The sequence below is a fragment of the Oryza glaberrima genome, chromosome 9, assembly GCF_000147395.1.
Source record: "Oryza glaberrima chromosome 9, OglaRS2, whole genome shotgun sequence".
Taxonomy (NCBI): domain Eukaryota; kingdom Viridiplantae; phylum Streptophyta; class Magnoliopsida; order Poales; family Poaceae; genus Oryza; species Oryza glaberrima.
The window spans coordinates 15,521,780-15,534,866 of NC_068334.1; the positions used below are offsets into that span (position 1 = coordinate 15,521,780).

Sequence of the window (13,087 nt, forward strand, 5' to 3'; positions counted from 1 at the left end):
CGAATGGTCAAAATCCCTTGTATTAGGGGACCGAGGGAGTACATGGTTTTCCCCCCATCCTGCCTAGAGATACCTGGCTCTGCCTCAGCAGGTCTAGGTGCTAGACTTTGGGTGACCACCTGACTAGCGCATACTCCCTCGATCCCATAAAAAACCAACCTAGTACCGGATATGACATATTAGTACAAATCTGGACATACATTTATCTAGATTCATAGTACTAGGATATGTCATCCATTTGTTTTTTATGAGACGGAGGGAGTAGCGCCTTCTTCAACCATGTTGCAAGTTGTAAAATCATGCTACGAACAGTGGCGCTAAATAAACTTGCCACACCATTGCTGTTAGGGTAGCAATATTTGCTTACCATGCCGAATTTGGTGAGTTAGTCCACATCGACAAAATTAAGGATCTACTGACAATAAGAACTCGTGATAATACAGGTCATAGCTACTCAATTGTTCAGAATTATCACTACCTCAGTCCTTGAAGACCAATAACATTTCACCGCATGAGACACACCTTGTGGATGTCATTGGGGCCTCACGGCAGCCATAAGTTGTTGCAAACAAGTTGCGTACTGAACGGCAGTGTGCTGGAAAGAATAGTGATCTGAAAGACCATACTCTGAAAAGTTAGATTCTACGTGGATGAAATGACCAGGTAATGACTTCTTAGCAACTGTTTCCTGCCATATGTCAAAGAAGTCTTCCATTACTGCCCTGGATTTTTCAATGGAAGATAGGGGATAATACTCTACCTGCACAAAAAGAAAAAAAAAATCATGCCAAACTTGCTAGCAATATTGAGTAACAAAAGCAAAATAAGGATTACTCATAAGTACAACAATTGGAGCCAAATGAATGCAGGAGAACCTATCAAGTTTCACTCTCTCTTACGATTAACAATTCAAGTGAGAACTACATGCACAAAAGTACAGACCTTTTATATGCTTACAATTTAGTGTTCAAGTCCAAATAATGCACCGACTTTCATAAATATCCCAGAAATGACAACAAGAATCTTCTAAGTTTAAAGCTGTGAAGAACTACTTAGTAGTTCCTTAGCAGCAAGACACAAACAGTAAGTTGCAAAGTTTGCTTGCAAACTAATGGAGAGACAATCAAAGGTCAGCATGCACGTCTGATAATTTTGTCAAGCTCAACACACTTACTGCATGATTCATTTAATATCCCTACCAATACTGATGTTGAATACTAGTAGTAATCGAGGGCTAGTATGAGCCAGAACATCAAGAATCGAATTGAAAGTCTAAGCAACAAAGCCCTGTTAATCTGTGACAATACTTACTCAAACCTAAATTTTATACTGTTGCTTCCCTGCATTTGGTTTGACTATCATATTATACTAAAAAAGAGCAAACAATATATCATAGGTTTAAAGGCCAGCAGGCTAAGTGTAACAAATAAAAGAAAATGAAAAGGAATGTCACCTCCATCATGATTCCCCTCAGTGTTTCCGAATTATTAGGAACACATTTTCCAATCCTCAGGCAAAAGTCACCCAGTTGATACTGAAATCCCTGCAGATGAAAGCATCTAGTTTAATAGCAAGTGGATCCAATAAACTGAACTTGCATATGAGACAATGAACACTCGCACCGTGGTAGAATAAACACTACCAAGATTAAAGCACCAGATAGAACTTGTAAGGTATCTAGAAAAAAAATGAAGGGCCAACATAAAAACAAAATAATCGAGTAGCTTCGATGTGAGATATATGATCATTTTTCAAACATTTTTGTTGATCACCCACTCTTGAGATTAGAAGCCCTAATGGCAAGTGGTTGAATCATAAAAGAAAATAATAATAAAAAAAAGAAGTGGTGGAGAAGGTTTCTTGCAACCTCACCAGACTTGAGGAACAGTTTTTGAATCATCCATAATTTAAATCACTAAAGGCTTATCTAAAGTAGTGAAAGAATCAATCTTTCTCAAATCTTGATTGAGTCACGTAAGCCATAAATTAAGCACCATCCAATGCTACGACAGGCAGTATAAACTGTTGGATTTACGCACCCTTCTAGTCAAAGACCCAGCAAAGAATTTAAACCAGAACCTGCCTTCAAGAGACTTCTAGCAGTCCCCCAAAAAAAGAGAGAGAAAGACTTCCAGCAGAAGCCTCACGAAGCTCCACACAGCGCAATGCACAAGTTGAGCAAGAGATTTTAAAAAAAAAATCAACCACACCTGCATCTAAAACCTACGGTGTGATGGTAAATTAGCAAAGAGATCTTTTGATAATTTCTATTTACTTTTTGTCATCTCATGTCTCGTCTTTTTTCATTTAGCCCTTTTCTCTTTTGGACGTACTTCTCACCTGGAGTGTTATTACTTTTTTTTAGATAATGGAGCATTATTAGTAGCTCTTAATCAAATTCATTTGTATAAACATTTATATTGGCATCAATCAATGCTGGTTAACTATTTGTGTGAGAAATCATATGATGAATTAGTATCACACACCTGGTTCTCTCCTTTGTGAACTACTCTTTCTTTTGAGAAAAGTATGAAAGGATAAGAGTTAAGAGATACTGATTCCACAGTTCCATTTTTCACTAAGGTGTAATTATTTTCTTACAATCCATGTAACTTATGTCTCCCTTGAAGTCTTGAACCCCATTTGTAACGGAAAAACTTGTTAACCAAATTAAGCACAATTCATTGTGTTTCTTGAGACAGTTTTCTGTTGTAAACTTCTAACTAACATTTCAAGGAACTATGAAATCTTATTTTACAGTAATACAATCTTAATTTATCTTGATCCAACTGATAAGCAATTCAGAATCAGTTGCCCCCAGACAACAATCTTAATTTCTCGTGTGACAACATACTCATGGTAGTACCGTGTCTTAAGATTCTCAGATAAGTAATGAAATTTATTTAATCAAACATAAGTTCAATACAAGCAAAAATAAGTTCAATACTCAATCAGAAGACAACACCATATTCAATTCAGTAGCTACTAGAAGCAAAGCAGTATTTTGCATGTTCAGCTTAGAATCCTCATGTTATTACCAACCTAAAAAGACCTAAACATGGGCGTCAAATAACAAATCAGAAAGGTAAAAGGAAGGAAAGCAATCTGACCTCGAAGTTGAGGGTGACGCGGGCCTTGTAGGACTGGAGCTTCTCCATGACCTGGGGAAACGCGGAGTCGGCCTGGAGGACGAGCCGGTGCGCGCGGAGGATGGAGAAGTAGAGCCCCGGGCGCTCGTGCAGCGCGACGCCGAGGAGCTCCCGGGGCACTTCGGAGTGCTGCTGCGGGGGGCCCCCGCCCCCCGCGGCGGCGGCGGACGCGCCGTCCCGCGCCATCGCGCGGTAGAAGATGATGGAGGTCTTCCACCTCCCGTCCTTGGATCCCCCCAGGGACTCCGCGCAGGCGCACGCCTCCGCCAGGATCTGGCTGTTCAGCGTCGCCCCCGGGTTCGGGTGCCAGTGCATCAGCCTGCGCCGAGGGGAAACCATCGATCGATTAGGGGGGATGGCCTGGCTGGCCGCGGCGGCGCGGAAGAGAGAGAGAGAGAGGTGAGAGTTGAGTACCACTTGACGGCGGGCATGGCGGCGAGGCGGCGCGGCGACGGCGGCGGCGGAGTCGGCGTCGGGGAAGGGGGTCTTTGAGGGCTGGACCCGTAGTACAAAGACTTGTACGGACGCTACTACATCTACGCGCATGGGCTTAAAGCCCACAAGAAGGCCCGTTTGCGATAGATGAATTTGGCCCACTCTCCATTATTCTGTTGGGCTTCGAGGTGCTGGTCCCTCCAGCAAAAGGAAAAAAGTATACTTTGACTCCTTCAACTATCACCCAAGTATGATTCATGTCCTCCAACCACAAAACCGGGTATATCGACTCCTCTAACCATCAAAACTGGTGCAAACAATGTTCCTTGGTAGTTTTGGCTGACATGGCGTCTACATGGCGATCTTAGCTGAGTCTTTATCCTACGTGGCGCTTACGTGGCATTAGCTTGGACATAAGTTGGAGATGTGGATAACAAGTTTGAAAGTAACTGCAGTAAAACTATACTACTTTGTCCAAAAAAAGATAAACTCTAGCTTGTGTTCAGATTTATAGTTAGGATTGAAATTTTTTTGGGACAGAGGAGGTATTCAACATGTAGAGGTTGAGTGTGTCATGTCCTATCATAAATCAGAAACTCAGAGCAGTGCAAGTGATGAAACCATCAGAGAAAAAAAAAAGTTCAGAGCAAGAGCAGCAGTAGACTAGTAATAGTATACATCACATTCCTTTCAGTTTTTTTCTCGTGAAATAATAACCAATGCCCCAATAAATAAATATGCTAGTTTTGCCATTTTTGTTACATAAGTTGCTGCTTGATTTTCCGGAGTGCAGAAGTTATAGTGGCAAATGAAGGCCTTTTCGAAGGCTCTGCATCCCACATTCCACAAATGAGATCATTCAGGACGCTAGAATTTACGTCTCTTTCTGCAAGTTTGGGCCTTAATTTTCCATCTGATACTTCCAAAGCAATCTACAAAAACACAACATTGTGTCAGCCAAGAACAGAACTGATTATTGTTTACCTGAAGGAGCAGATTAGCATAATGAAGATTTTACCTTACTAGGCCCGTAACCGGTATCTATGTATGGATGCTCCCCGGTTACTAGTTCATTTAGTATGATGCCGAAGCTGTACACGTCGCATTTCTCAGTGTATGGTTCACAGCGAATGATTTCAGGAGCCATATAAACATAAGTCCCTAGAATGTAAAACTGATCAGTGATTTATCAAAATTCAAAACAAATTAGTTAATTCAGCGACTGTAAATTTTTTGGTTGAAGTGTAATTAGTATGATGAACATGCACGGGGCAAGATCGGTGTTGTACCCGTCTCGCCGGTGAGCGCCGCCGTGCCGTCCGGCAAGAACCTGGCATGGCCGAAGTCGGCGACGCGCACGCGCGAGTCGCCGTCGAGGAGAACGTTGCTCGGCTTCAGGTCGCGGTGCACGACCGCCGGCGTCTGCTCGTGGAGGTAGCGCATCGCCAGCGCGATCTCCAGCGCCCGGCTCACCCTGTCCACCAGCGGCGGCGGCGGCGGCGGCGAGGACGGCTGCCGCCGCCTCTCCCTGCTTCTGCCGCCACCGTCCCCACCGTGGAGCCACTGCGCCAGCGTCGCGCCGGTCAGCAGCTCCGTCACGAGGAAGCAGCTCGCCGGCGGGCGCAGGCACGCGGCCATCAGCCGCAGCACGTGCGGGTGCCGCTGCCGCGACAGCGCGTCGAGCTCCTGCGCGAAGAAGGCCTCGCCGCGGCTGCGCTGGTCGGCGGCGGCGAAGAACTCGGCGCGCATCCACTTCACCGCCACGTCGAGTCCCCTCCACGTCGCCCTGTACACATCCGCCGTTGACCCTCGCCCGATCATCTCGTGCAGCTCGATCTGAGTCCATGGACAGGAGATCAAGCTTTGCTGTGATCGATGGACAAATGTTTCACGCGAACGCACCTCGTCGGGAGCGACGGACCAGCCGTGCTGCACGGCGAGGTCTCTGGTGGCGGCGAAGTAGGGGTCACAGGGCGGTGCTTCAGCAGCATCTTCGTCGTCGTCGGCGGCGGCGGCGGCTGTTGCCGGCTCTTGATCTCCGGCGTCGCGGTGCGGCTCGTCGTCGCCGCCATTGGAGTTGGACACGAGGTGCAAGAAGCCGTGCACCTGGGCGACCTCGAGGCAGAACCTGAGATACGCCTGGGTGCTCTCCAGCCGAGCCATGTACGTCTCCTTGAGATCTCGCTGCTTCTCCACCTCCTCCTTCAGCTTCGCCACCACCTTTGCCATTGCAGCACACGATCAAACATCCGCAAGCTACATACATCATCTCGTCGATTAATCAGGATTTCATTGGATGCATGTCTGGCTGGCTACCTCGTCGGAGTGCTGATGGTGGCAGGGTGACGGCGAGGAGAAGAGGCCGGCGAGGCGGCCGCGGAGCCCGAGCCCGTGCGGCGTGCGGCCGGTGTTCGTCGGCGAGCTGCCCATGACGACGCCCGGAGTGCAGAGAGAGCGCAGCTTGATCAAAGCCTCGCGCTGTTGATGTGGATTCTTGGTATCTATTGCGGATAATACAAGAGATCACTAGATCAGAATTCAGAACAGAACAGAAGTTTGTGTTCACTTGTAGTGAAATTTTGCAGTAACAAAGTGACAATTAGCAACATGCAGACAAAGAACAGCGATGCATCTGATGCAGCTCAGCTGAAAATTTTGGAGACAGCGTGGGCTCGTGGCTGGCCGGCCGGCCTGCCAGTTGCATAGACTTGGATGGACTGGACTGGACGAGTCAACATGGGCCTTCAAGACGGGCCAGTATTGTACCATAGGCCCATTAGCCACCTTACAACTCAGCCTTCCTTTTTAGCAAACGGGCTGCCATGGGGGGCCGCTGATGAGCGACCAGTCGCGCGGCGCGCGATCAGTTGCCCCCCTCTAGTATATACTAGTGTATATATACCACTATATCCTCTAGTCTATACTACTCTATATATATACACATGTATATGCTGTCTATACTACGTATAAACTTTGTATATATACTATCTACACATACATATAAACTTTGTATTATACAAAGTTTATACGTAGTATAGACTATATATACATACGTGTATACATATACATACATACATACATACATACATATATATATATATATATATATATATATATATATATATATATATATATATATAGTAGCAAATAGGTGTAACTACTCCCGGTAGTAGCAAATAGGTGCCCCCCCCCCTCTTTCTCTCTCTCTCTCTCTCTCTCTCTCTATATATATATATATATATATATATATATATATATATATATATATATATATATATATATATATATATATATATATATAGGGGCACCTATTTGCTACTACCGGGAGTAGTTACTCCCTCCGCTTATTGGATCGGGTTAGTGGAATAACCCATAATCCAATAATATTTGCACAAAATATTAGCATGTAGTTAGTTCAAATAATTTCTAAATCATCGGTTGCATGCAAACCAATTTTAAAAACCGGTAGAACGTCAGCTAAAAAAATGGCAGAACATAACTGTTTTGAAAATATCGTTGGCAGAACATAATGTGAATCGGGAAAGGAGCAGAACATGAAAATGAAATACGCTGACAGAAGATATTCTGCTCACGTGAAAAAAAATTTAAGCGGACAGAAGATATTCTGCTCATCCAATTAGGAGCAGAATAGAACTGGAAAGAGAGCAGAAGATCGAGCAGAAATTCTGTTTGAAAGGAAGCAGAACATCAGCTGTTTGGCGGCACATGAAATTGTTGATGATCTGCTCTTTTCAAATTGATTTTCTGCTACTAGCCAGCAGAAGATATTTATTAGAGCCAACAGAAAAAATTGGCAGAGCATCAACTAAAAAAAATGGCAGAAACTAATCTGCATCAGAGAAGTATGCATGCGCATGCAGCAGAAGCTAATCTCCCGTTCCTTAAACTATGGAAAATGTAATAGAATAGCTTCTGGTCCTTCAAACGATTTAATCTACTATTAGAGCAAGGCCCGTGCAGAAACGAGAGCAGAACATTCCTGCTTCTTCTGCGCTTGTAGCAGAACATGGATCGTAGTTTCTGCTTGTGCTTGTATTTGGGTTTAGAGATGTAGCAGATTATGGCACACGGCAGAACTAGGAGCAGAACTTCACTTCTTTTTTTGGGTTTAGAGATGGACATGCACTGATTTGGAGCAGAGCATGATCTGCTATCTGATTTCTGAGGAGCAGAACATGTTGCAGATTTGGTAGAGATGTAGCAGAACATGGCGTACGGCAGCAGAACTGGGAGCAGAACATGACTTCTTAATTTCTTACCGCCTAATTACATTTACACCAGCATGATAGTTTCTGGTGAAAACAGAAGTAGAGCCACCACCACTTGATACATTTGCACCTGCTGCAGGACTACAAAGTTGCTGCAAATGCAAAACATAAAGAAAGAGAATTAGGAGCAGAAACGATCAAGAAAGGAATCGAGATCAGGAAAAGAATCCAAAAGATGAAAAAATAACAGATGAATATGATAGCAAACCTTGGAACTGGAATCCTCCATGCCAGGGCTTTCACCGTTATTTGCAACACAGCCGCTGGCGAGGCTACAAATCTGACTTCAGTTGGGTTATGAACCCTCCAAATGCAGAGAACAATTTTAGATCGATAATGTTCTGCTCTTCCTTAACGACGGAAGAAATATCCTGCTTTCTCGCTTTGGATAAACAAACACAAGTTTCAAATTTCATATCTACAACAAACTCGGGAGGCTTCGTTCAATTTTTGGATCTACTGTAGAAGATAAACGACCTTCTGTTGACCACCGAGAAAAATAAAAACGGGCGGGAGTATTCGATTCATTAGACCCGGTAACAGTCATTGGCATTAGTAGCGATCGAATTGAGGGCGCATAGGGAGGGAGTAGCTACTCCAGGTAGTAGCATATAATTTTCATATATATATATATATATATAATTTTTTATATGCATGCACTTTTAATGTATAAAAAATATACACATGTATATAAAGTTTGTGTGCATATGAATAAAGAACTAAAAAAATACACGTATACGAACTTTGTATACGTGTATATAAAATTGATATACGTACGTAAAAAAAGCCCAAAAAATACACGTATACAAACTTTATATATGTGTATACAAAATTTATATACGTGTATACAAAATTAGTATGCGCAGGTATAAAACCCAGAAAATACACGTATACAAAGTTTGTATACGTATATACAAAGTTTGTATATGTACATATTAAAAAACCGAAAAAACTAAAAAAGATATGGAAAGAAATAAAAACAGAAAAAGAAACGTGCGTAACAAAAAAAACCGCACGGCAAAGATACAGAAAGAAAAAAAAAACAGAAAAAACAAAAAGAAAGAAAACCGTCCGAAAAAAAAGAAAGAAAAATCATTCGGAAAAAATAAAAACCGCACCGCCCGCGCCACCTCTGCGACACGCGTCCAGTTGCGCGGGGGAGGGGGCGCGCCACTGGTCGCCGATTAGCGTTCTCGGCTGCCATGACAGGACAAACAGACTCCTGCAACTTTAGAATGTGTCAATTAGCTGACTTTCCCATATTCTTCTCCCAATTTTTCACACTCACCTTCACTGAACTGATAAACGATGTGTTTTCTATTTAAAAAAAATCTAGAGAAAAGTTGCGTTTAGAATAAATTATATTAATCCATTTCTCATGTTTTTAGCTGATACTTAATTAATCATATGCTTGAGCTATCTCGTTTTCTACACGGGGACAAGTTCGCAACTTCTCCTCCCAAACACAGCCTTAAGCCATTCTCAATAAATGAAATACCATGTAAGCAAATATAGTGACATGGCAATATAATTATAAAGAAAGGGAGGGAAAAAGTTTCATCTAGATGAAACTGGGTGTACACAATTTACAGAACTATGAAATTGGTTAAAACTAGCATTGGGGGCTAGAATATTTCATTTCATCCAACCATATCTAATCCCATGCATCGCAATTAGGGGAATGTTCTTTTCAACTCCAAATTACAACTTATTCATTGTCCGTTAACACGCTTTCAAAATGTTAAATGATGTGTGTTTTTAAATCTTTTTATATAAAAAATTCTTTTAGAAGTTCAAATAAATTCATTGTTTAAGTTTGTCCTAATTACCTGTCACATTTTCCGTGCCATAGAAAAGCTCAACTCAAATGCCATGACTAATCTATGAAACCGCGAAATGAAATTATTCACTGAAGACTCTCCATTTAGAAATGGCCTTAGACCGCGGGGCCCTACAAAATTTGTCAGTGAAGGACATGGGCAAGCTGAGCTGGTCAGGGGGCCGCCGGAATGGGCCACGTCATTGTTCACTCCTGGTCCCATTTCATAAGTTTAAGGGTGTGTTTAGTTCAGGTAAAAATTGGAAGTTTGATTGAAATTAAAATGATATGATGGAAAAGTTAAAAGTTTATGTGTGTAGAAAAATTTTGATGTGATGAAAAAGTTAAAAGTTTGAAGAAAAAGTTAATAACTAAATCAGGCCTTAACTGGTTTTGGAAGTTCTCTTGAGACCCTGACAGTCTGACAGAATCCAGGTACAGAGTTCTAGTCAAGCTCGTCCGTCAATTGCATCTTTCACCACGAAAACGACGCGATCTCACAACTTCTCTCAAGTGATAATAGCAAGCCACTCACTGCCAATAATTCGCGGCAGGTTGGTGACGAACGAGTGAGATCCACGGGACGGAAGTGCACATGCCAACGCATGCAGCTGCAGCTGCAGCTGCCACCACCGCTCCACTCCCCCCTGCAGCTTGTGTTTATATAATCCTCCACCTCCGCGCACGTCTCGATCTCCTCGGCGTATATAGAATTTCTTGCCTGATCCCTTTGTCGCGCGCGCCATTTGGTGATATTTTGCTGAGATTTGGGTGGTTTTTGTTACTTTGTTTAGTATGGAGCAGCGGCAATGCCACGGCAAGAACGCGCCGCCGACGCTGGCGCCGCCGCGGAGGGCGCGCGGCGGCGCGGGCGGGTCGTTCTCGGCGTCGCTGCTCGACGCGATCTACCGTTCTCTCGACGAGGGAGGGGGTGGCGATGGCGCGGGTGCTGTCGTCGATGACGCGCGGCGGTCGGAGGCGGAGGAGATGAAGGCAGCGGCAGCGGCAGCCGTGCCGCCGCAGTTCTGGTGGGCCAAGTCGAAGCAGGCGGCGGGCGCCGCGGGCAGGAGCCGTCGCGAGTCGGTGGCTCGCCCGCGGCACTCGGGGTACGCGTCGTCCACCGCCTCGTCGTCGGACGCGTCGTCGTCCAGCTACAGCAGCTTCACCTGCTCGTCCGCGTCGACCACCGACACGGAGTCGACCACGCACCGGAGACGCCACAGCCAGCCTCCGCCGCAGCAGCCGGAGGACGTCGACGCCGCCGCCGCCGCCGCCGCTGCCGCGCCATCGAACAGCAAACCGAAGAAGAAGAAGAAGAAGAGCCGGCCGTGTTTCCCTGGAGCAAGGCTGCGGCCAAGAGGCACAGTGCCGCCGCCACCGCCGTCGTCATCCGGCCCGTCGCCGGCCACGTTCGCGTGCGTCGTCAAGGCGCTGTTCTCCTCGTCGCGCCTCCCAAGAAAGCCCAAGGCTCCAACGGCCGTCCCTCTGCCGCCGGCATCGCCGCCGGTTCCGCAGCCACCGTGCATGTCGGCGGCGGCGACGACGACGTCGAACACCAAGGCGTCGGAGCGGAGGTCCGTACGCTTCTGCCCCGGCGCCGAGACGTCGGTGGTGCGGCGCAGGGTGGAGGAGCTGGTGCGGAGCCTCGCCGATGTGGAGGAGGACGAGGACGGCAGCGACGCGAGCTCCGATCTCTTCGAGCTGGAGAGCCTCCGCGGCGCCGACGGCGACGAGCTGCCGGTGTACGGCACGACGAGCCTCGCGACCAACCGCGCCATTATATTGCGCAGAGAGCAGCTTGCTAGTTCATAAACAGTGGCAACTTCAAGCCAAAAAAGAAAAAAAAGTTGCAAAAAAACCATAAAATTTCTGCAAAAAATGTGAATTATCTATCTGCATTCCTTGTGTATCATCTCATCCGGTTGTATTATGTTTGTACTAATTAAAATTTGTGTATAATAATATATTCAAAGTACAATAAAATCAGTGTATCATATGATCGGAGGGCAAAAGGTAACGCACTAACAATGTCTGAACGAATATAATACTCCCGTCATCCCGTGCAAGTGTAGCATACAGTGAGCAAATTGGTGCAAACTGCAAAGGACCATGTGTCAGCTAATTTTTTTTTCTATGTACTTTGTACTAGTTCAGAAATCCTTGGAAGATTGGTTGGAAAGCTGTGCATTTTGTTTTTGTGATCTTCAGAAATGTCTTGCCAGTTGCAACCCTGTTCAATTGTTGTTCAGAAGCAGCGAAGGAAACTCCCAATTGGTTTTCATGCACAATTAGTGTTGACCAAAAAGGTTCTTACCGTTAGGTCATTTTGGCTATCAATTCTGAATTACCTCAGCCTACAAGAAGCATTTATTCCAACTCGCTTAAAAGGTACATAAAAATTACAAAATTTTAAATGCTTCTATTAAAACCCTACAAAAGTTTGAACCAGGGCGGGTTCAGAAATTTTCTAGAGCATATGGACAAGTATTTATGTAGTTAAACATTGGAAATATAGAAGCTATTACTGTGATGTTACCCGCTAATAAACCTTGGTCGTCAGGCCTCGGATCCACCCGTGCTTTAAACCAACGTCCTAGCTAGCACCCCAAACTCTAAAACCCGAAATTTATCCTCTCAAACTACAATATCCACGTGCCATAGCTCTCATGCTTTAAGGAAGGGGGGATTTTAGTCCATAGCACAACTGCACAAGTTGAAAAAAGATTTATCGATCATTTCAAAATCCTCAACCACTGAAGTGGATAGTTTGCTCTGGTGAGAAGTGAGATAGTAGGACGTCGCCACAACATAGTCCTACATGTGTCAACCTAGCTGGGCCAAATCGAATACATTGTTCACCAAACAAACAAATTAATAAGCACCAAACTTCTGTGCATGGTTAGCTAGGCTTAATGTATATGAGGATGCTCGCTACCAACCGCGGTGATATCCCCAATTGGCTAATGCATCACTAGCTAGATAAGGCTCCACCGACCAATATTCCTTCTCCATGACCATGTACACCTCTTTTCTTGCATTCTTTTCATGGGCTTTTTGAACTATGTGTGTGCCTCTTTGGATAGATCATAGATGTGCTTAGCTTCTATCTGAAGCACTAGGATTTTGTATACAATCGATCAACAGATCACCATCGAGAGGATGGTGATGATGATGGATGGGTCATCTGAAGACAGAATAAAAAAAATGCCATTATGAATTTATGACTATTAGCAGGGAAAACCACAGAGTACACAAATAGTGGTGAAATTAAAGTACAGTAAGTACTTGTTAGCAGGTAGTCTGGGACAGGGCATGCTTTGTCACTAAGCCTTCGTTAGCATCGATCAGTCCATTGCCGGCCTGATGCTAAAGTAGTACCCCACACTAGCTAATCA

General features: G+C 44.7%; 3 protein-coding genes across 3 annotated transcripts; 1 reads left to right on the forward strand and 2 right to left on the reverse strand.

Moving 5' to 3' along the window:
• Nucleotides 1–312: 312 nt before the first annotated feature.
• LOC127783929 (mediator of RNA polymerase II transcription subunit 20a-like) lies at nt 313–3,647 on the reverse strand. The gene is made up of 4 exons (XM_052311087.1): nt 3,564–3,647; nt 3,111–3,468; nt 1,454–1,543; nt 313–760 (listed from the first exon to the last, which is right to left on the reverse strand). The coding sequence occupies exons 1-4, from the start codon at nt 3,578–3,580 to the stop codon at nt 533–535; spliced, it is 693 nt and encodes a 230-aa protein (XP_052167047.1). The 5' UTR covers nt 3,581–3,647; the 3' UTR covers nt 313–532.
• A 695-nt stretch (nt 3,648–4,342) lies between these two features.
• LOC127784260 (serine/threonine/tyrosine-protein kinase HT1-like) lies at nt 4,343–6,014 on the reverse strand. Its single transcript, XM_052311456.1, has 4 exons — nt 5,901–6,014; nt 5,138–5,804; nt 4,603–4,745; nt 4,343–4,516 (listed from the first exon to the last, which is right to left on the reverse strand). The coding sequence occupies exons 1-4, from the start codon at nt 6,012–6,014 to the stop codon at nt 4,343–4,345; spliced, it is 1,098 nt and encodes a 365-aa protein (XP_052167416.1).
• Nucleotides 6,015–10,270: 4,256 nt separating this feature from the next.
• LOC127785132 (protein BIG GRAIN 1-like) lies at nt 10,271–11,710 on the forward strand. The gene has a single exon (XM_052312553.1). The coding sequence runs from the start codon at nt 10,488–10,490 to the stop codon at nt 11,502–11,504; it is 1,017 nt and encodes a 338-aa protein (XP_052168513.1). The 5' UTR covers nt 10,271–10,487; the 3' UTR covers nt 11,505–11,710.
• The last annotated feature ends 1,377 nt before the right edge of the window (nt 11,711–13,087 follow it).